Source organism: Talpa europaea, assembly GCF_964194135.1.
Source record: "Talpa europaea genome assembly, chromosome: 10".
Lineage (NCBI taxonomy): Eukaryota > Metazoa > Chordata > Mammalia > Eulipotyphla > Talpidae > Talpa > Talpa europaea.
The window spans coordinates 98,183,126-98,208,450 of NC_140077.1; the positions used below are offsets into that span (position 1 = coordinate 98,183,126).

General features: G+C 34.0%; 1 protein-coding gene across 1 annotated transcript in view; it reads left to right on the top strand.

Annotated features, from left to right (window-relative positions):
* Positions 1 to 785: 785 nt before the first annotated feature.
* Positions 786 to 25,325, top strand: part of MARCHF1 (membrane associated ring-CH-type finger 1) — a gene marked incomplete at both ends in the record, with an annotated part of 225,979 nt that continues 201,439 nt past the window's right edge. The window contains 1 exon segment of the mRNA XM_084244872.1: positions 786 to 896. Coding sequence (XP_084100998.1) covers positions 786 to 896 — 111 coding nt within the window.

The window sequence follows — 25,325 nt, forward strand, 5'->3', positions numbered from 1 at the left end:
CTATTTCTAATTACTGAGGCTGGTGAAGTGGAAAAGTAGGCTGTAAAACTTTATAAGGGAAACAATGTTTTCTCCAGTACATTAAAAGTCATTGTTGATAAAACTTTTCATAGACAGAAAAAAAAAATTCCCCCCAAACAGGAAGGCCTAGAAAGCCAGAAAGCATTGTTGTGGAATATTTTTACTCATAATCTAGTAAGGAAATATTTTAAATCATTATTTTTGAATTGATTGCACTGGTAATGGATGTCATACACCGAACTTACTTCGCTTATACTAAAATTTTGCCTTCTTTAGATGGCAGAACTTTATGAAGAGGATAATCATACCACTGCCAGAATGAGTAATCTCTGTCACTGGCCTGTGTTCAATTTAGTCTGCATTTGTAGGACATTCAGCTGAAAAGCAAATTTTCACACTGAAATATGTAGATATATCAGGAGCTGGGTTTGTTCTTAGCTCCCAGTATTAAAACTTTGTCTTATAACTGATCCCTGAACAAAATACTTAGAACCAAATGCAAGGAATCTCTAGTCTGGAAGTATCGCAAATTGGGTTATAAAAGATGGGTAATATTTCATTGTCTTGTAACTCTGGGATATTCCTTTTTTTTCTTCCCCATCAACTATGGTTAAAATAAAATGTCTCCATTGCTATTTCATTAAATTGCTGCTTTAATCTCAATTATGTCCAAAAACAGACAGCTCGAATAAATGACCTATTTCAGGGAATGTAAATTATTTTCAGAATTTCAGAAATTGAAAAGGGATAAGAGGAAGGAGAAAATGCTGGGCTGGTGTGAAGCGATAGCTCGTAACCCTCACAGAATCCCAAACAACACGCGAACACCCGAGATCTCAGGGGATTTGACTGATGTCCAACAAACCTCCACATTGGTGAGTGAAAAGTTATTTTACCTCAAAATGGCTTCTCTGTAAATTGAATGTTAAGGAAATGGAGAGAGGAAGATGTTCTAATTAAACATTTTTCTTATTTTATGTTAAATTGTTCAGAGGTTTATTTTAATTAATGGATATTAATTTAAAAATCACAGCATCATATAATATTGGAGTAAAATTCAGATTAAATACTTTTTTTCTTTCAGTTACATTGGTTGAACTTTTTTTATGTTGGTGACCTTAAAGATATATTTAAATTTCATATTCTCACATTCTTCTCTTAAATATTGGAGTCAATAAGGAAAAGCAGTTATCTAAAAATAATGAGTAATCACAATCATAACTTTAGTATTTTCAAATGCATGTTCTCAAATTGTCTGAAAAAGGATTCAATGTTTTAATTTTTATATAAAATTGTGAATTAAATAATTGCAAAAGTAATTTAAAGACCAAATCAATAATATATTCGTTTGTGTTTTATTTTCTACTTGACATTCAAATGCTTAGCTTTAAGTAACCATTATTTTCCAGTGGTTAGAAAAAAAGAACTCATTAGCAAAAGAAGGTTTAAATGTTCTTTGATCAGATGTTGGCTGTAATAGTCTTCATTTTGATTTAAATAAGAAAAGTTTCATTTAGTCATTAAGATTTGAATTGATGTTAGATGTAGTTTAAGCATTTTCTAGGGAAACTCATGTTTTCATTAGCCTGATTTATTAATTGATGATTATATAATAAGATATGAACAAAATTTTGTTTATTATTTTTATTTTTGAGTTATTTGATAATTCCTTTTATTTTAGTTTTTATTTTACATAAAAGTAATGATGCTGTGCAAACATTATTAAGTGAATATCAACAGAAACCTTCTGAAGAAACAGGTTTTCAGGTGACAAAACATAGAAACAAAAGTAGGAAGAAAAAAAAGGAAACAGGAGTGGAAATCCTGTTTAGATTCTGTCATTTGAGATCGTAGTGGGATGGCTGAGGGTGCAGAGAAATGAGGCAAAACAATTCAAAGCTAAATTTCTAAGGAATAGTGTCTGAAATTATCATCTGCAATGTTTCCTCTTCCACATCATCTTTTTATAAATTGTTATTTTCAATAACGTTGTTTAACATGTGTTAGCACCATGTATATATTACACCAGATTTTTTACAAAAGGCTGGACTTTGTCGGGCATAATACAATAGCTAATTTTTTAGGTTAAAATAAATTACTTGTGTGCTTTTATTAGAGTAACTTCAGTGCTTAATTCCTGTTTTCTAGAACAATAGATCATAACCGTGAAAACTCTTGAGTGAATATTAGCTGACTTTCTTCTATAATCAGGAACATGATGTTAGCTTTATTTTACAGATGTGTACTGTGAGAAATTGATTTTGTCCGTGTCACTTAGCTAGAAATAACACAAAATTACCAAAACTTAGGCTTCTCAAGGACAGGCTTTTCCCATTACACCACACCCTCCCATTTCCTTGATGGGGTTTGCTACCCATCCTAATATTTCTGGTAGAAAGAGAAGGATATCAAATTAACAATTTAATTAAATTCAGTAATTAATCATTTAAAATCCAATGCTGTATTGGAGGATAACCTCCAAACGAATGCCCAGATCTCTGTTTCTTAATATAGAATAATAAAATATTTCTTTCATAATTATTCATGATGCATGTGTGTTGGGCGACTTTCCTTGGAGATTAACTGCCAAATGTGGATTCAGAGATACAAGCTCCTTCCATCTCTTGATATTGCCTTCTTAAGAACGTGCCATCTTAAGATACCAAGGAAAAACAAAAACTATGTAGGCCATTGTGTAAGGGCTGTTGTGGAGCAACCTCAGATTAGAGGACATCCTTCCACTGGCCAAAATCTCGTCTCTTGACCCCACCTGAACCTCAAGGGAGGCTGGCAAGTATTCTCTTTCTAGGAGATCAGGAAGAAGAGAAGGATCTAGTGAGCATCTCCCCCCTCTCTGCCACAGTCCATGTTTTTTGTCAAGTATTCATGTCATGTTTCCACTCTCTCATGACAAAGGATTATTACTTTCCAAGAGAGATAACTCAAAATTCTTTCATTCACTGAATTTAGCACAAGTCCGTGAATTCTGATTATGTATTGTCCTCATCAAATAATGATGGTGGCGAATCACTTATGAATATATTATCTGTATATGTATCTGTCAGAATGAAGAGAAAGATAGTTTTCCATATGACCAGAATATGGCAATTAAGAGCATTTACCCAGCTTATGTCACAAATGCTATCCTTCTTTGAAAAATAGCACTTTTGTCCTTCATTTCCATTTTGTGTATCTTGTTTCTGTTATTACGCCTCTGCTGTCATCTAAAGCATTTGAGCTTTCCAGTACAAATCATCCTCCATCTAAAGATGATGCAAATGATTAGGGTGATGGTGATGACTGATAACTATGTATCAAGAAGTTATCTAAGCATTTTGCACATATTGTAAGTTTTGAATAATCACAAAAATCCAGTGAGGTAGTTATAATCAATTTCTCCAGTTTATGGATAAGGAAACTGAGACAAGGAGAATTTAAAAATCTGCCTAAAGTATGGTAAGTAATAATTAGTGATGACTAGTACAGCTGGAATTCTAACAATCCAAGCAGTCTAAATCTAGAGGAACACTCTACATCATGTTTCCCTCAGGTTAAGATGGGGGTTGGGTGGGGCAAGAAATGGTCATTATATGAACCGTATACATTTGACTAAACACCAAAATTGCAAATGAGATAAAACATGATAGAGTTTTATATATTTTTAAATATATATTTACCTTTAGACAACTAAGACAAGTAAAGACAAATAAGTCCCCTTTTTTAATATCCCTTGGCTATATGTATCCATTAGATTAGCTTCTGCTCTACATTGACTGAAATGTAAATATGGACAATTTTATAGTCATTTTCACCATTGTGGACTCAATAACTAATGTGATTGAAAAGAATAGCTTCCTTTTTCAGTCTACCAAACAGTTTAGATTACTTTTTTAAATTCAGAAATTATTTAGTTTAAAACGTTGATATTGAGGGGCCTCCCTGGTGGCACAAGGGGTTGAGACATAACCTGTGAAACTATCTGCAGTCACTGCAGCATGAGTTCTATCCCCAGCCAGGGAGCTGAACCACATGGAGCAGCAGACCTCTCCCAACTCACCCGCTGCTCCCCTCAGCAATGCTTTTCAGTCGATCTACCTGTTCTGCTCCCCACACTGTCTCTAATGAATCCTCTCACCCCCACACCCAGTTCTTGTATGCATAAATAAATAAATCTTTTAAAAAATTTTCATATTGAGTAATAACACTGAGGGGTTTGAGAGATTACCCCTGTTAAGCAACTGCCTTCACAAAAATGGCCTAAGGGGTAGGGCAGCAACCCTTGTTTATGACAAGCAAGGAAGATACCTACATTTGAATTTACTATATTACATTTTAAAAACAAAACATCTTTTACCAACTATACTCTTAAAAATGTACTAACTCAAAAATCCAGTGTTAATTTTAAAAGAAGTGCAAAGGAGATCATAAGAACCAGAAATAGTGGAATAGAGTTGAAAAAAATCTATGGCAGTCAAAATAGGGAGATCAAAAACTGTCATTTCAGGTGGTCAGCAATGACTCTGGAGAAAATTACTTTCTTAAAATCAATGAGGAGTCTTTGAGGGAATAAATAGACTATAGTTAGGAGAGAAGAACAAAGTGTGTTCGATGAGGTGATTTGCCATTTTCCAATATGTATTCATCAGCTTGGGGCACATTTTGCATCCTTCTGGGTGTATGATCCGGGATGAGGTGTTTGCTGTGCAGGAAAACACTAATGGGACGGATAGCTAGTTATGTAGTTCATATAGATGACATTCAAGTGACAAACACAGAAAGATATATATTTATAAAATGTTATAATATTAAACGATGCATATTATCCATTGTTTCATTATACCTTTCATGTATGGTATAATGTTTGTTAGAAATATGTAAATGGATTGTATCTATTTGCATATTGATGTTGATGTTTTGATGTTTGTTTAAATGTTTTTGATATTTGTTAGCGCTATGTAAATGGATTGTATCTTTTAGCTGAAGAATCATACTATTATCAGCTTTTTTGTTGTTCTTTTTTTGCTCCTGGGCTATACTTTATTTTTATTTTTTCCTGTATTTTATATTAAACCAGACCATTGGGACATTTGTGTAATATAGGGGAAATATGCCCCTAAGCTTGAGACTTTTCCATCCAGAATCCCAGTCTTTATGATTTAATGAACACTGACTTCTGCTGGATATCACATAGAAAATGAATAAATTCATAGGATTTGTGTGACTCTAATTAATTACAAGTGCTCTTACCATTAAAAGGAATAATAATATAAAAGAGCAAAATTTGGTGAAAGTCTAAAGGAAAGTAAGTCAAGTAGAATATTTGCAGTTGCTTTAAAATATGGACAAACTAATCTTAAGATCAAACAATTCTGAGATGGTTTCTATCAACAAAGTACACAAGGTTTTGGAAACTAAAATCATAATTATAAAAGTACATTTTGTTGTAATAATATTCTGTCTTCAGTAAGAACTCTAAATATTGCCGACAGTTTTCCTGAAGCTTTAGAGGACAATGAAATATAAATTTTTGCATACAAAAAATCATATTTACCAATTAATAATTGCCAAAAGCATCTTTCTCAGTCTCTTCTGAATTATTCTCATTGCATACTTGGAAGTTATCCAGGCTAAAGGAAATCATACATATACCTAAAGCAAACAGACTGGTATTGCCCTAAAAACATAACCTCTCCTAGAAACCAAATAAAAAGTAAATAGAAAGAGAAGTTTGAGTATATTAAATTTCTCATTAAATCTATTTTCAATGGACTCACCCTTATTTCTTTTAGTGTCTGAGCAAGTGGGTCAGTTGTTTATTGTGTAATGGCCTATATGCATTTTGATGACAAACTATGTCAGGGAATACAGAGTTTGAAGTTTCTCTTAACCTCATTTTGTCTTTTAATTATTTCTTATTTGATAATTTATCAGTTATTATTTTTAATTGCTGTTACAAAGGCTTTACTAAGTACTGCCAGAGGCAATAGTGACTGAAATCTAAATTTTTATTAGAATAACTATAAAAGACAAATGAGGGAAATGAAGTAAAAGACATTATGCTCTTCAAGAGCTTTGATTTTTGTAAGAAAGCAAAATCATTAAAAATATATGCCAGTGGTTGTTATGGAAACAGATTAGATTGAAGAATGCAAAGGGGAGACCGATGCTTCAAATATCCCACTATGAAGAAAAATTACATTTGCTGTGCAGCATAAAGTAGTATATTAACTTTAATTGCATAGTTACTGAACAATGTCAAAACATGATTATTCACAATCGTAATAATTGATCTGAAAACACTTCTCATATGAAGAGATCTTTTCCTCTAAGGAATAAATCACAAGATCAATCACAGCTACTCTTTATCAAAATATGTCATGTCTGTTTGATTTAGATATAAATTAAATTGTGGGTGCCTCAGAAAGATGTTTAATTCTCAACAGTTGTTTGATCTTACTATCCTTACAGTATTCAGAATATATTGGTTTCTGAATATTCTAATTTCATTATCTGAGAACCAATGGGCAGAGTTGTCTCTATCCAAATCAGGAGACAACACATTTGTCTATGTAGAATTGAATATATTATTTCTCTCCAATCACAGATGACACATATGGCAAATATTTCCTCTTTGTTCTTGTTTTTGCGGGAATGTTGTTAAGCTTTATAGGGAGGGAGCAGGCAAAACTAATTAGCGTATTTGTTGAGTCATTTTTTGCCTAAGACTAAACATTATCCCTGAAAATAAGTGGAACAAGTCAGAGTACAAATGTAGAATCTGGAGTTGTTTCTGTGCAAATATCTAATTCAAGTAGGGCAAACAGAGTTCTCAGATAAATTTGTATCTCAAGGCACAATAATTCATAATACAATGTTATAATAGTATTTTAGTGCCTATTATATGTCAGAGACTTTAGACATGTATCTCGACACATCACTGAAGCTAAGTATTGCTGTTTCATTATATAAATAGAGAAACGAAGGTTCAATCAGATTAGAAAAGTGAAAGTGCAGTAATCTAGTTCTAAATGTTTGCCATCCTCTCTGCTACTTCCTGTGGAAAATTTTGTTCAGTTAAATCTGAACATCAGTTACATGATGATGCTTAATTAAATGAACTTCGGTAATTTACTGTTATGGTCACTATGCTGTTGAGGTATAATTTGGTATTCCAGAGCTCTGTTATGGTGGAACACAGGAGGGCAAATGAAACACAAGGAAATGGGTGTTTGGATATATTCTTGTTCAGAATTATTTTTATCAGTAATCACCCAGCCTAGAAAGTATCAATTTATTTGACTGCTCTCTTGAGAGTGAGCTATCTGTAAAACACTATGCCATGTGATACTATACAGTATTTAAAAAAAAAAACAAAAAGACACAGTCTTTATCCTCAAAAACCTGGTGGAAAAAAACAAATAAATGAATAGGTTAAGAGGATGATGGGAGTAAACAAAGGGTATTATAAAAACTGTTTTGATGGGTACCTTATCTAGATCAGGGGTGGGAGGTTGGGCTGGCAGAGTTCCAGTATTCCCCATAGACCACTAAGAGTTGGTACTGTAAAAAGGATGGTAGTAAGCAGAGAAGCAAATTGGGTATTCTGTGACTCTATATAAGTCATTTATCATGTAAAATTTAAATTTCTATATTCTGTTTATGTTTAAAGATTTATAACCTGTTTGATGTAGTAAGTAAACATAAACATCTTTAGGAACTGAGTTAGAGAAATAATCTTAAAATAATACAAGATTGTAATTTTAGACGTAGTGGAATTAATTGAATATTTTTGCATCATTTATTCAGCCTTAATATCCAGATGTAGTCCTATAGATGTAGGTGTGACAGCAATTTTAATATTTAGTGGCCACATGAAAGTGAACAGTGGTAGATGAGCCGTGTGTCAAAGTACATTTGGGAAAGAAACAAGTACATGTAAATATATTTATATATCTCACTTGGCAAAACACAAAGTGGGAAAAATATAATAAAAGCTAACATTTGTGAATATACACTACATATCAGGCAATATTCTAAATGCCTGATATGTTAACAGCTCATTAATCCTTAACCTTAGCACTGTGTAAAATGTACAAAATCCCCATTTTGCAGAGCAAAGAGGTAACTTGCCCAAGGTCTACTTGCTGGTAAATTTTATTCTCTAATCCATTCTCTAATATACTCATTGTGTTACAAAGATTTTAACATAGAAGTAATTTTAACATAAATGCAAACTTTCTTATGCATTCATACATACATATGTGTGTGATCTGATATATGTATATTTACACCACACATTTTCAAAATAGCCCTCTAATGCAAATATTATCTTCACTGTTTCACAGGGGAAAGTTTAGATTTTATCTAAATATCTTGTCCAAGGGGATCCATCAGATCTGAAACAGTTCTATTTAGTGCATTTACATATAGTAGTGATAATACCTTCTAAGAGTTTTTATTTGCACCTATTAAATGTTGAAGTGCAAATGAAATGTAATTTTAAACAGCATTAAAATGAATTTAGAGATAAAAAATATCTTTTTGACTTATATTGAAATAATTGATAGCCTGATTATCCTTGTGAATATTAACAACTATCACCTATATATATGGAGGAAGGGATAAGGTTATTTATTAAATTTTCACATAGACATAATTTGTTTTAAGTGTTTATTAGCACAATATCTTTCAGAAAAATGTCTGTTCCACATATGAAACAAATCCCTTAGGTTAAAAGCCAAAAGCAACATTTCAGTTGATGGCCTGCTAAATTATTTCATAACACCATAATTGTCAACTGTAATTATTAAGTGAAATAATCCATGAGTACAGCTTTGTGATTGCACATTAGGAAGCCAGCAACTCACATGCAGATATAAGAACTTAGGCACCTGGTTTCTATGTGTCTGATGCAGCCTACAGGAATAAAATTTAATTTAACGATTCAGTAATTCTTTAAAGATAAAAATGAAATAGCTTTCACACTGCAGTTACCAACTTGTCAACTTTCACAGACACATTGTCACACCAACCAACTTTTATTACACATATTGCGATGTGATTGCAAACAAAAATTGGTTGTCTTGTTTTCATGGGTTGAGTAATTTCACCTATGGAAATTAGACAAACTGGCATTATTCAATGGAAATAACATTGCTGCTGTTGTTATTGCCTCTCACTATGTAGGAGTAAACTTAAAAATTAGTGCAGTTATATCCATATTGTTCTCTCAAAGCCTGGTATTATATTATACACTACATTTTCTGCCATGCCCTGTGTTTTGGCTCTACTGTCACTGCTTCCATTAATTCCCTTACAGAGACATACACTTAGTGAAAGGCATTTGCGAATACATATTCTTTTACCTCATGTTTATCAGGGAAAGAAAAAAGTGTATTTGCTAATCTTTGAATTACTATAATACATTGATTTTGCAGCAAAAATGTAAATGAAGAGCAGAGCTTAAAAATAAGATTACTTCTCCATTGAAAAATGACTGTATTCTAAATTCTTATTTAAAAGGGACCAAAGGATGTTTTACTTTTAGATTAAAAGTGTCCCTTTCAAGTCACCTTTTTCCTTAAATATTTGTCTTTCTATTTAAACATGTACTACACTCTGAGGGTAGTGATTCATTCCCTTTCTTTCCTGAAATCTTAAAGGATTGTGTAAAAACACAAAAGGGAGTACATTTGTTACAGTGAAAAGAGATTTCAACAAATTTCAGAAATGTAGAAGGGAAAATTTATTTTATTTCTGTGTCAGTTTTCATAAGCCATTTTTCTCCAAAAATGTAGTCATTTTGTCCAAATGATTTTAGAATCTCCAATTTATTAGTATAGAATTGCTCACATCATTTTACCCATGCCTATAAGATCTATAATAATGTCATTTTTTTCTGACATTGGTATTTTTGACAAGTCTCTACTTTTTAATCATATTTCTTGCTACTTATGATCAATATTTTCCAAAGAACAAATTTTATCCTTTATCAATTTTGTGTGGTGTTTTTTCCATGATTTTCCTTAATCACTCAATATCTCTATTTTCCTTTATCATTTTATATGATACAAGAAATATGTTGTTCTTAATTATTATTTGGTTAAAAATGTTTCATATGAGTTTTTGGGTTTTTTTAACCCATGGAATATTACAAGTATATTTCTTAACTTTCATTTCAGGAGAATTTTCTTGTAATAATTTTATTATTGATTTCTATCTTTAAAACTTGTTTAGATCACTTTGTTCTACCAAATGATAATTTCTTTAATGTTCCTTGTGTACTTGGGGGGGGTGAATGTGTATTTTGCAGTTCTCAGGTGCAATATATTATAAAAACCCTTAGTTCAAGCTTATTGATCATGTTTTTCAAATATTCTGTATCCTCACTGATTTGTTTGTTTATTTGTTTTAGCAGTTCCAGGGAAGTATGTTAATAATTACTGCCATGATAGTAGGTTTCTCTTAATTATGTCATTTTGCTATAATGTTTTGAAGCTATGCTATTGGTTACATAATCTTTATAGCTACCATAAGTTGACCATTTGATCATTACAAAATATTCTAGTTTGTTCACAACAATGCTTCTTTCCCTAAAGTCTACCTTGATATTTAAAAAATTTTTATGATGGTAATGATTGGTTTATATCTTCATTTGTATTATGGGAGTATAGTATCTCTCCCCTCAGGTGTTGTTACCATAGTGCATCCACCATGAAATCACCTGTGGTCCACTATCATAGTCCATTGTGTCCCCTCCCTACTTTTTTCTACTCCTCATTCTCCACCTTGGATTCCTTAGTTCTATAGTCAGTTTTCAAGACTTGGTTTTTAAGGTTTATTGGACCCTTTGTTTTCTCTATATTCCACCTATAAGTACATGATTCATTATTTGTCTTTCTCCTGACTCATTTAATGTATCACAATCCTTTTAGCTTATCATAACTCATGTTGCTGCAAGTGGCATGATGTTGTCTTTTTTTGTTGCTGTATATTATTCCATTGTGTATAGATAGCACATTTTCTTGAGGCACTCATCCATTCTTGGCCATTTCAGTTGTTTCCACATGTTGGCTATTGTAAATAGTGGTACTATAAGCAATGTTGACCTGAAATATTAACAGGTATTCCTTTGTGCATATATATATACTAAATCTTTTTTATCCACTCTAAGTCTTCTTTAGAATTAAGTTGGGAATGTAGACTGGATCAGCCCCGATGGAAAACAGTATGGCAGTTCTTCAAAAGATTAAATATGGATCAGCCATTTGACCCAAACATTCTTCTCCTTGGTATTTACTCAAAGAATATAAAAATCCTTTAATATTATTTTTATTGTTAAAGAATAAGGGATTTATTCAGGGTCATACAACTCATCAGAGACAAGATCAGAGACTGTAATGCTGACTTTCTACTTTGCTGAGTCCTATTTCGTACTTTATTTCTATGAATTCTGTAATTGTTCTATATTTTTATGAAAAGTGTCACAGTTTACCCAGTTGCCCATATTAGAAAGTTCATCCCTTCCTGTCATGTACCTTCTGTCTCATATTCATTGTCTTATTAAATCTACCTCTGATACATCTTTTCAATTTGTCTTCACTTCAGTTCATGCCTTCATCTTACCAGTACTATAATATTTCTATAGTCTCCTAATTTGTCTTTCTGCTTGCAGGTTTCACTGCTTCTAATCTGTTGTTTGAACTTTGCTTGTAATTTTTCTTTCCAAAATACAAGTATAACTTAGTGCTCTAAAACTGTCAGTGTCTCAGCATTTTCTAAACATGAACTCTAAATTTTTTAGTATGGTATATGAATGAGGATCCTCATAATTAAGCTCTCTATTAAATCTCATGGAGAATGTGTCAGGCTCTGACACACCAAAGAATTACTCACTGAAAAGAAGACCAAGGAAAGCCAAATACTAGCTGATAAATTCCTCCAAACCTTTTCTGTTTTCTTTCACTGTCTTCATGGATTAGCTTTCCTGCTTTTCTTTTCCCTAAAAGCTTTGATTTGGTAATTTGACCTTTTATTTTCTTTTTTGTCTTTTTGTATTTGGATTTAGTAAATAATCTGACTTTGGATGGATGTTAGGCTCTTCTAAACGGAAAACTCCTTTGGATGTTGTACCTGGACAATTCCCTTGGTTCTAAGATTGGAAAATTCAATTGAGAGGCATCTGGCCCTCATTCCTTTTATCCATGAGAGCACTTTACAATAAACAAAAACTACTCTAGGAAGTCAGTTCAAAGGGAATTAAGTGACTGAGAGGGCTAAAGAAGTTTCCAGCTGAACTTCTTGAAAACATTCCCAGAAGTATACTCATTATACCCACCAAAGGAAATGCTAAGTCTGAGAGCACTATCAGGACAATACTTGCAGCAAGAACCCCCACCTGTACTATCACAACTGCATCCCAACATCTACAAAACTAGAGAACAGATGCTTCATGGATGCTGCTCAGGAACTTTGCCATTTTGACAGCCTTGATCACAGAAACTGACACACAAGCTCCAGAAAGAAGGATGTTTCACCTTTTCTAAATCCCAGTACAGCATGTAATTGATGGATGTAATTTGCATAAAGTACCTTAGCTGCAAGGGAATCTTGAAAGCATTTTTTAGCTTTCCAACAGGAAAGAAAAGGATGTAGATAGAATGAGGCAGTCCAGGATCCTCTGAATCCTTCCTACTCTAGCCCTGTGATGGTCCTCTGGCAGCTCTAGCATTCCTTTCCTCCTTGGTGCTTGCTTTTCCATCTTTAGTATAACTTGACCCATCAGCAGTATTGCATGATTGCAATGATAAAAGATGTTATGTGATATCTACCTGCCTACCTATCTACCTATCTATCTACTTACCTAACTATCTATGGAGCGAAACAGCAAAAAAAGAAGTCATCTATGAAACATTTTAGTTTCTAACGTAATTGTTACATCTAGTTTGCATTTATCTTCCAAATGGTAAAACAGATAAACAACTGAAGCTCAGTATAAAATGAATGTCTCATTCCTGAATGCTAGACATTTTGAATTAAACTTTTGAATTATTTCATTTCATTGTTCACAATATGAACTTACCCACAAAATCCTGACATTTCAACATTGCTCCAGGCTATATACAATATGTTTTAGAAACTAAACCAAAAACCCGAGTGGCCAGATACAATCAATCTGCCATTTGGAAAACTTCGATTCAGAAAATTAATAAATCAGGCAAGGCCAGGTTATTAACGGGTCAGTTGGGAAAGGTGAGAGGGTTATCTATTTTGTGCAGTGGGGTCTCCAATCCAGTTGTTTATCTAGTTAATTCCCATATAAATGTTCACCATTCCCTTCAAAACAGACTCATAAAGAAAAACTTAAATTTTCACTGTACATTTATATTACCAAAAGTAAGATTGGCATAGGCAGCATTTACGAATGGACATTTGGGTTTTTAACATTGTTGTACATGTGATAACCCTCCAGTCCAAGGTGACAAGCAGACTCCATCCCCTTGCTGCCTTTTCTATGGTCCGTGTGTACTGCCTCAAAATTCAGGGAAGGGGCCACTGTGTAGTGAAGACAGAGCAGTAAGGAGATTTGGCAGCTTCTAAATACTGAAGTCTCTTGCTCTGTGGGGAACTTAAATGGCAAATATGAATGATGTGTTCTGTGAGATGATAGGCAAGCAATTTGCATTATATCAGCTAAAGAGTCCTCTAGTATTTCTCTGCTTCTATATTGCAGAGTAAGGACAGAAAAATTATTGTCATGTACCCATTCATTTCCAAGCTATGTCAGATTTCCCAAACTCTTTTGAGCTCTGGGTAAGTTCGTTCTTAGGAAACTCATAGCAAATAGGCACTGAGTGAGAAAGCATACAGTTAGTGGTCAGAAATCATGTTGGCAAACTGTATCTTTCTTCTGGAGTGCTTTCTTCTTGTCCTTTTGGATGTGAAGGAGCCTGACTGTGACTCAGTACCCCTGACTTGAGGGTTGATTCAGCTGCTCGGCCTGATTGGTTGGGTGCCCTGTTTGTTTTCTTTGCTCTGTGTGCATCTCTGTATGTTCTGTATGTTCCTGTATGTTCCTGTACGTTCACTTGAAGAGAATGACCTTGCCAGGACTACAGCCCTGGGCTTCTGTTCTTCACTCAGATGCACAAGGAGCGCTATGTCCCTGTCTACAACATGTAAAGACTGTTCTCTCCTTTTGTTTAACTGGAGATTCAAGATATGAAGTTATAAATGTTTCTGATGACTATCTTCCAAAAAAATACCTAGAATTCTTAACATTTGTTTTCTGACCCACTGACTTCTAAAATACAAGACAAAAATCACATGGCCTAAATATTTGATGTTCAGCCCTCAATGAGTAAATAAAGTATTTTGTTGCCTTCTGTGAATTCCTTTACCAGCTAATTTGTTTCCTGTTGTTTTTGAAGCCTTGCACATATGTGCGTATAAAATTGAATACATATTTTCCTTATTTCTGATGTAAATAGTCTTTATTTCTCCCTCTCCTGGCATCAATTTTATTTGCCTTCTAAAAAAGAAATCAATGAATTTATTTTTACTTTATTTTATTTAAAAAGACTCGTTTTAACCCCTTGCTTTGTGCTTTCATTCATCTATGTTATTTAGAGGTTATACTTATAAAAGAAAAATAATCACAGACTGAAATTCCATAGTAACTGAAGCATTAGGTCTTACTAAATAAAAAGAGGAAGGGAAGAATGATATAAAAAGTGAAAATAGGTATGAAACCATTATCAAAACCCCATTTGGGCCTCCCCAATGGCGCAGCGGGTTGAGTACAGTGCTGTGAAGCTGTCTGCAGCCTCTGCAGCTTGCGTTCGATTCCCGGCTGGCCAAGGCAATACCCACATAGCGCAGCAGACCTCTTCTGTCTTGCCCGCTGCTCCCCTCAGCAGTATATTTCAATCAGTCCACCTGTTCTGCTCCCACTCTGTCTCCGGTGAATCCTCTCACCCTCCCATGCCTCTAGCCTGTTCCCCAGTTCTTGTATAAATAAATCTTTAAAAAAAACATTCTTTTTTCATGCATTTCACTCCTCCAGTATTATTCAAAATGATTCCATAAAGTTAAGAGAAAATATTAAAGAAATGAATATTTTAAGAGTGAACCAATTGGGATAGATATCAGGATCACCCAGGGAGATTGTGTACATGCTTTGTGTGTGTTTGCTAAGAAGGGAATACCCTTAATGGTGCCTCATTTTAGATACACTGAATCAACACTAGTGGTGCGCATGCTATAAATCCACTAATACTGGAGCCTGGTTTTACTTTGAATTTGTACTTGTTTTGCTATATCAGTTTAAAATTCCAGTCAAGAAAGAAAGGTATTATTTTCATCACCAATATATCTAATCACATAGATCATTCAATTTCATTTTTACAAAACTGCAAAATAAGATTCAATTTATGCATTATGCAAAGAATTAACAGTATCACCTCTAATTTACAAAGCACCTATGGAGTATATCAAGATAGTAACTAGTGTAAAAGTTTTTCTGTTCAGTCATGTCTTACTGAATGCTAGCAATTGGCAGGCACTGGGCTAAACTGCTGGGCATTCTTTGCTTTTCTGCTGCCTACTACTGGAAGGAAACTTAGAGCCAAACAGGAAACATTAAATTCAACATCATAAATAATTCACTAGTCACTGTTTTAACCAATTTATCTAATAGTGAATTTATAAATCATGTCAGTGAAAGCAGAAATTTAATCCAATGTTATTTGAACTAGTTATAATTTTTATAATATTAATGATTAGAGTAATCCCCTATAAGAGTCTTATTTATTATAATTTTCAGCTAGTTTTTAATCCTTAAAATGACTAGTTTTCTCTCCCGGAGATTCTTCTAATCCAGTATAGAAAAAGACAATATGTTGGTCAGAAGTCTGGTTATTGAAAGACAGCCAAAGCTCTCTAAAGTCCCAATATACTTAGAAGAGTTTCATATGTAAACAGTTCTATAACATTACTTACCTTACTTTCAGCCTCAGGTGAAAGGAGACATTCTCTTACTGTCTGCCTCTCAGGGCTGATATGAGAATGAATATGAATAACTATTTTTAGTTTCATTGGGAATAGCAGCAAAACAACCACACATTTTTACTGACTCTCTTTTTAGTCTAAAAAATGAAAATATTCTTATTTTCTACATGCAAAGGGACCTTTAAGTTTATATAATTGTAGTAGAATATATTTTGTAGTCACCAATTCTAAAGAGATAAGTGTGAGAAAACCGTGAATTTTGGCCAGTTTTTCTTTGTGAGAATTATGGACAATATGACAATATTGTCATTAATAAGTTAGATTTTCTACTAGGATTTCTAGATTGTGACTTCTTTTGCAATGTTTTTACTTCTGCTGGGTATTAATCAGTTGACCATTTTTCTTACATTGCCTTTTTTCTAAAGCAGAAAGAGAATAAATGTCTGCATTGCTGTTTGGTAACCACTAATATTCTCCAAAAATATTTTTTGTAACCTTTAGATCTATAATGTAAATCACCAGGTTGCCCTAAAAATTACAAATTGACCTACAAAAAATTATCAAATCACTGTTCAATAATTTAGAGGAATTGAACTAGGTAAATTAATAGATATAGAAACTAAACTAGGGATTAAGATATTCAATCAGTTATTTTTGACATGTCATAAAACCATGTTATTTGTCAACTACTTCATTTATCTTCATTTCATGTCCATAAAAGTTTCATAACAAAACAAAGACCTATCAGTGTTTGATGCATAGGGTGGACTCAAAACATATCACATCCTGTCTTCATTCATGATCAACATTAATTTTACACTTATGTTATATAATAAAAGGTAACCCACTCTCATGGCCTCCACTGGAGGAGCATAGATGTGCATTCAACATCTGGATAACAAAATTAATTATAATTCATGTTCATATAAGAAGGGGTGATATGTGAACTGCTAAGAGCTAATCTACGTAATTTCACTGAAATTCCTAAATCAGGGAAAAATAATGCTGTGAAAAAAAATTAATCAACATGATCAATTATTGCGTAAATTTGAGTGAATACATAGGGAGTTGTATTCATTCCATAATTAGAATTAAATAGTTTATAAATTAAGAAGGGGTAGATGTTCAAAGGTAATTCCTTCATGTAATGTAAAATTCTATGTATGAGAAGTTTTGCACAAAAAAAAATGCAATAAGGTAAAACCTCTAATAAATTAACAACTTTTCTCTGTAACAACTGAGAGTCATCAAAATATGTTCTGTATTGTTATAAAGTCAGAAAAGAAAAAATACATCCAAGTATACTGAGACCGAGTGTTTATAGCGCCAAAAATGAATGGGGTCAAATTTTACTCTTTCACATATGACAAATTTCAGTCCCTTGACACCTAATTTAGGACAGGTGTCCACTGTACAGCCATGCAGCCTTTAGTTCTCACTATGAACATATTTGTAATTCAGTACTGACTCCACATAATCTGAATGGATGGAGTTGAAAAATTGCTAGATCAAAAAAGCAGCGAAGTTGTCAGTGGGAATTCTTGAGCAGGAAAGACTGGAAAGCACAGAAACATAGAAAAAGACTATAGCATCTCATAGCTCTAAGGATAGACTCTTCCAAGTGGAAAAATAACCTTTTTCTCTAAAAATGCCCTGTATGAAAACTTAATTTTAATAAATACTTAGGTGGATCCTGAAATTAATTTATAGGTTATATTTTAATATATTTAATGTATGTTTGCATTATACATATGCGTAAATAAAAAAGCATACTGTCAATATAAACATATGTGTGATGTAGTTAATGTAAATATAAAAATTAAATAAGGCTAGATTTTTTATTTAAATACATATAACTTAATTAAATGTATATAAAACATATGTATATGCATGACCGCTGAGTGATATTAAGTGTTATGAAATTATCAAAAACTGAGTCTGTGTACTAGTTAATTCTAACTTGTTAATATTTTTATGTGCTTTTTGGTAATTCCATCACCTCAAGTTATAGTTTAAGCTTATTTCTACTCTTCCAGATATTGTGATATTAGAACTTTATTCCCTAAATAAAGACTTAAATTACATTAAAGGGTTTTATAATTATTAAGTTTCTTTAGAAAGAGACCAAATTATCTAAATAGGTTACAATTTCTTTTTCTCAATTTTTGTTGAGCCAATAAATTTTGGCTCAAAAATGCATTGATTGTCTTTTATTAAATTTAGAATACCGAAATGTAATTTTCCTGGAGACTTGTCATTATTTTATCATTTCTATCATTAGATTCCTTAAGGTTACATTATTTCAGCAAATTTTAATTATTTCTGATCATTCTGCTTTGTAAATGTTTATGCTCTAGCAGTGATAATGATAAAATGGTGGAATCAGGATGGAAAAGTATCTATTTAGTTAATCATCTAAGACTAATTTAATGACCACTGATACGGTTTACAAAACAGCAATAATGGTTTCTGTTTGATGATAACCTAGATTTAATTAGGAAATTGTTTTTGCTGTAAAGTTGGGAAAGTCATAGCTTTAAGTCTTTACTATCATGATCTATACCTATTTTTCATTAGATAAAATTCAAGTAGTGGACAGAGAAAGGAGTATGAAATTTATTAAACATGAGTGTAGATTCTGGTTCTGCCACTTATCACCTACCTGGTCCATGTAAACTTTCTATGTTTAAACTCACTGACACTCAGTTTCTTCATCTGTAACATAAGGGCAATATTGTCTTCCTTGCTGGGTGTCTCTGAGGTTGCCTATACATAGCAACTGGCAAAGCAGCTAGCATTGTAGTTGTATTTTTGACACAAATGTCGGCCATCCAAATATTTCCAGAGCTCTTAGATAATAAAGAAACATAAAGGAAATTCTTCACCTATTCCCTTAATCTTTCCATTTTTGGTGGCCTAAAGAAAATGAAGTGAGACTATTTGTGTTGACAGTTTAATGGATTTGAGAGTAGCTGAATAAGAGGAGAGAACTGCAAGTAGTAACTCTGTTTTATTGACTTCACAGTTTATAAGACGTTTTTTCCACCAATATCCATGAATGAAATTCAAGATGCCACAAATCATCTGAAGTTTCATGTAAAATTCTATGTGAAGTGTTTGTTTTTATGGAGGAAGGAGTCACAAATCCCCACATTCTCTCAATGACAGCTGTGACTTTCACACCTCAAACAACTAACTGCTTGAAACCCACCACCTGGTTTTTACCCTACCTATTGGCAAATAGTTGACAGTGGTGTTTTTAACAGATACTCTTGCATTTTTCCCATTGTGTGTACATGCTGCAGAACATAGAAATGATTATAGGGCAGGAAACTTTTAGAATGGCAGTTCAACAAGGAAGAGGAGTGAGCCTTCTTTGTGATAAAAAATCATGTGACCCAGTGCAGAGTGGAAATTCCTGAAAAAGGATGCAAGCCTTCTTTCTTGTAGTTATATATTCCTTTTCAGTCCTGTTAGAGAACTCAAATGATAAAATGATTTGCATCTAAGAAATTTAAAGTTGAGGGCCTCCCTGGTGGCGCAAGGGGTTAAGCACCACATTATGAAGCAATCCAAAGCTTCTGCAGCACGAGTTCAATCACTGGCCGGCCAGGGAGCAACCCCCTGGCGCAGCAGACCTCTCCTGACTCTCCCGCTGCTCCCCTCAGCAGTGTGTTTCAGTCACTCTGCCTGTTCTGTTCCCCACTCTGTCTCTGGTGAATCCTCTCATCCCCCGCATCTCTGGCCTGTACCCCAGCTCTTGTATGCATAAATAAATAAATGTTTAAAAAAAAAGAAATTTTAAGTTGAGGTCATAGGTAAAAAATAAATAAGAGGGTAAATGAAAAGTTTTTTTTTTTTACTAGAGGCATGCTTTATTTATTTATTTGTTTGTTTGTTTTGTTTATACATGCACTGGGTACAGTCAGAAGCGTGGGAGGGTGAGAGAATTCACCAGAGCCAGAGCGGGGAGCAGAGCAGGCAGAAGGACCGAAGTACACTGCTGAGGGGAGCAGCGGGCGGCAGGAGAGGTCTGCGCGCCATGTGGGACCCTCCTCCGGTGGCCTGGGAGCAGCCGGGGATCGAACCGGCGCTGCAGAGGCTGCGCGCAGCTTCGTAACCCAGCACTCAACCGCTGCGCCACCGGGGAGGCCCGTAAATGAAAAGTTTTTAAAAGTACTTGTAAATTGTAAAAATATCCATGCAAAATTATGCTTTTATTAATTTTATCTAATGACTCATTAATCTGCCAATTTCCTTTCATGTCTGGTGCCAGTAGCGTTATGAGGATGTGAAGTTACCAGAGAGAAACTTATTCTGTGCTTCTTTTTGCCAAAGGAACTTCTGTTTTGTGACAACAGAAGTGCAGATGGTACTTTCCCAAGGTGGGATTGTAACTGAGTGGTTCTATTTTCTGAGCTAGTAAAAGAGAAATTGGTTCCCAGGGCTTTGGCAATAAGTAAGAGATTTAGAATTTGAAGCTGTAATTTTCCACATCTATGGTGTTTTGTTCTATAAAGGACAGCTTTTAATTTGTAGGATTTTTACTCATTTCTCAATGAAACTGAAAAATCAGAGAAAACCTAAAATTATAAGTAGTCACTCTCTAAATCTAACAAAATTTCCTAATTTTTAGTTTGCATTCTTTGACCTTTAAAATTTCTATCCCATATTTTGTGATTTACTTCATAATGTGAGTATTTTAACTTACCACAAATTTATCAGCTTGACTATTTGACATTGTTTATTTTTTTTAAAGATTTATTTATTTATACAACAACTGTGGTACAGGCCAGAGGCACAGGAGAGTAAGAGAATTCACCAGAGACAGAGTGGGGAGCAGAACAGGCAGACAGACAGGAAGCATTGCTGAGGGAAGCAGCAGGCAAGGCAGGAGAGGTCTATTGCACCATGGGGGTGTCTCCCTGGCTGGCTGGGACTCGAACCCATGCTGCAGGGCCTGAGAACAGCCCCACAGCACTGCACTCAACCCACTGTGCCACCAGGGAGGCCCCAACATTGTTTGAATTTAATATTATTCTACAAATAATGAGTTCCTGCTATTGCCATCCCTTATTGGGCATTGACTATATATAGCTCTTTACCTCACATCTAATTGGGAAATAGTCATGAATTAAATAACCAAGCACACAAAATTATAAAATTGAAATTGTGATGGGTGCTAGAGAAGAGTGGTGATTGTGGTAAAGTGCATGTAATTAGAAAATGAGGCAGTATTAAAGAAGTGACACTTGTGTTAACATCTGAAGGGTAAGAGTTAATTGAACAATGTGTCCAATAATGAGGAAACTATGTGCAGACACTCAAGATGATAACAATTATAGTGTATACAGTGTGTAGCAGGTATGAAGAGAGCCAGTATAATTGGAGCAGAAAATGCTGATCAACTACTGCACAAGCTGAAGCTGGAGAATAGGGCCTCGACCATGCTGGACAGGGCAGGGCTCAGTCAATGAACTTTCTTATTATCCCATGAGCAATAAAGAATGTTAAGTTAGTAGGTAACATGGGTACATTATTTTTGTTTGTTTTTTTAAGTTTAGTTATAGTACAGAAAATGAAATGTGACAAAAGATGTAAGTAAACTACTTAGAAGTCTTTTTCAATATCCCAGGAAAGAGATGATGGACTAGAATTCATGAGAGGTGGTGTTGGAAATTGAAACTATATGGGAATGAAATGTGTAATGTCAGCTTTACAGACTTTAATGACAGATTGAATGCAGAATGAGAGGGAGAGAGGAGGTCAAGCCAGCCTGAGTTTCCAGCTTGCATCATTTGGTGAGGGGCCGATACTGTTAAAAGCACAGAACACTAGAATAGAGCGAGATTGGGTAGCATGTGCAGAAGATAGTAAAATTTATGTTAGTTACTATGAGTTAGAGGACATTATGAACATCTTAAATAAGATGCCAACAGACATCAATAAATTATTTTCAGTTTAAGGAGTGTTCTGAGTTAGAGACATGGTTATTTGTTTGTTTGTTTTTTGTCACTGAATCTGTTTGTGAGTGTGAATGATGTTCCTAGTGAGAAAGAATAAAAAGAGAAAATGAGAAGGCCTGGAAAGTTCTGAAGTTTAGTGGTCAACAGGGCGATCTGTTATCTTTCTGTTTCATGTTATTTTCTCTTAAAAAGAAAACAAATTAAAACATTCAATAATATGCAACAGGTTTGGAGTCAGAAAAACCTGACTCATAATCTGTTTTTACCATGTTGCTGTGGGGTTTGCCCAAGTTAGTTGGGTCCTCTGAACCTCAGTTTCCTCATTGATAGGTCATCATCACATATACTACCAACATTGCTGGGAGAGTTGAGGTGTTTGGCAAAGGAACTGCTCAGTAACATCTCACAAGGTTTTGCAGTATAGGGCCTCCCTGGTGGCCTAGGGGTTAAGTCCCAGTGATATAACTGCTACAGCCTGAGTTCAATCCCTGGCCAGGGAGCTCACCCATACATGGCACAGCAGACCTCTCCTGTCTCTCCCACTGCTCTCCTCAGCAGTCTATTTCAGTAAGTCTGCCTGTTCTGCTCCCCACTCTACTCCTCACTCTGGTGAATCCCTTCTCTCTCTCTCTCTCTCTGTCTCTCTCTCTCTCTCTCACACACACACACACACACACACACACACATACACACATACACACATACACACACATAGCATCCTATAGAAGCAGATAACACCATCCCTTACCTCAGTGTTGTCACAATTACTTATGCCTCTTCAAACACACTCTGACACAGTTTTACAAATATGTATGTGTAAAAATTGTACTAGAATCATCTACTCATTATAAATAGTATAAACTAATAAATTATCATTAAGGACCTTTTGTTACCGTATCCAGTCAAGAAGGGGAAACTATATGAAGATAAAGAGTTTTAGTTGAGCCACATTATTTTATAAAATCTCTCTAAAGTATTAGTTTACTTGTCTCATGTGGTCTCTGTGGTTTCTTTGAAGATCAATGTAATGCATGGTCATAATCTGCCAAAGAGCACAGAGGATGATATGAGAAGTAAACTCCTGCTTATTGATCAGCCTCAGGCTTTATTCCTTTTTCCCAGCCAACTTTTCAATGCCTTCACAGCAGTTTAGATGTAATTACAAACATCTGGTCCCCTTAGTTTTACAGTGTTATTGCTCAAGCTCCAGACATTCTTTGTGGAAGTACCATTTTATTGTTCATTTAGTAGAAATGAGGCAACTCTGAGTGCAATATGGTTGCTGAGAAATAAGTAATTTCTGGCTACCCATAGAGACAATGTTTACTACTTTATTCTTGGTAAATACATGTGCATTTTCCCTGAACATAGTACTTAAAGATAGTATTTACTTTATTTCCACTCATAAAAAGGGAACATGAAGAGAGCTAAGAGGATTGAAAAAGATGTATGCTGTTTTTATTTTCATTTGGTTGGCACATTTCCCCACATATCTTAATTAAATATTAAACAGTTGCTGTGATTTTTCTTAAGGAAGAACTAGTTTTTTACTGGAATAACTAGGTACAATATTTTGGTATTTTATACAATCTACATAGACCCAGCATTAAAATTATTAACATTCTTAGAAGATTTAGATAGCTCTAAATCCTTTGACATTGATGAAAAAAAGGGTTTTACAGTAGAGAATCATAAAAACACAAAATGATCAACTTTGGCAAGACCACATTGCATTGGGCCTGGTATGAGATGTTTTTGTGTCCCCTAGGAGTAGAATTGCTGGGTCATATGTCAGATCCATTTTTAATGTTTTGATGCATTCCCATCAACAGGATAAGAAGGTGCCTTTTTTTCTACACCCTCGCCAGCACTTGTTTTTGGTCTTTTAATATGGGCCATTCTCACAGATGTGAGATGGTATCTCATTGTGGTTTGGATTTGCATTTTCCTGATGATAATTGATAATGAAATTTTTTCATATTCCTATTGTCCATCTGTGTATCTTCTTTGGAGAAGTGCCTATTTAACCCTCTGCCCATTTTTTGGTTGGGTTGTTTTTTAGTTGTTTTTTTTTTTTATTGCATTGTATAAGCTCTTTGTAGCTCTTCAACATTGGTCTTTTGTCAGATGTATGGTGGGCAAATATGTTCTCCCCTACTTTAGGGTCTCTTCATTTTGGTTAATGTCTCTTTTGCTGTACAGAAGCTTTATATTTTGATGTATTCCCACTTGTTTATATTCTCCTTTGTTTTAGTCCTCAAAGATGTTTTTGACCTTTATGTCATGGAGTGTTTTGTCTATGTTTTCGGGGGAAGTGATATTCATAGTGATCACTTAACCATGGAGAAATTACTTTGTAAGCGTCATATTTTATATTTGTATTCTGCTTAAATAGTAAAAATTATTCTAAAACATTTTATTAAATGACTAATATTTCAGATTTATAAAAATAATAATGAAAATTTTACTTGGTTATTTCTAATTTTAAACTCAAATAGTATATTGGTCCATAAGTGATTTTTTTTATTTGTTTGTTTAGAATGAGAATTTCAATTTTAACTTAAAAAAATTTATAACATCTTGGAAATATTTGCCTTTGAAATGTGCTGAAGAATCAGGGAACACTGAACACTTAGACATCATAAACCCAGGAAGTTTTAGACTACAGAGAGAAATGGATTTACCCATAGACTTTCATGTTAGAGACCAGAGAAACAGAAACTGATTTTAAAAAAAAAATTGAGCTACAGTTGGTCTATACAAAACTGCATGTAATTAAGAAATTCAATTTGTGAGTTTGGACAGGTGTATACACTAATATTACTATGACTGCAATAACATATCCACCATCTCCAAAAATTCCTGCATGTCCCTTTTATATTTTGGGGTGTTTTTTGCTTGTGTGTATTAAGAGCACTCAACAAGAGATCTACCATTGTAGCACAGTACCTGACTTTTAATTACAGGTTCAAGGTTACACAGCATATCTCTGACACTTGTATAAGTGTAACTTTATACCCAGAACCTAATTAATTTTAATAGAAGTTTGAATTTGCTTCTTTGTAAAAGAACATTGAAGTTAAAAACAAAATAGACATTAAGGACAAATGCAGAATATTATTGGGCATTCTTAAATTTATTTGTGATTTAAAATTTTTGAAAGTACTTAAATTAAAAAAAATTCAATACTTAAATATTGCTAATGATCTCATATCAGCCAAGAGTGAAGGCATTCTGGGACCTAATCAGTGAGCTTTCCCATCCTCCTCTTGTGCCTGCATTGAGCACAGCCTCAGCAACCTGGGAGATCTACATCAGAGATGCAGTCTA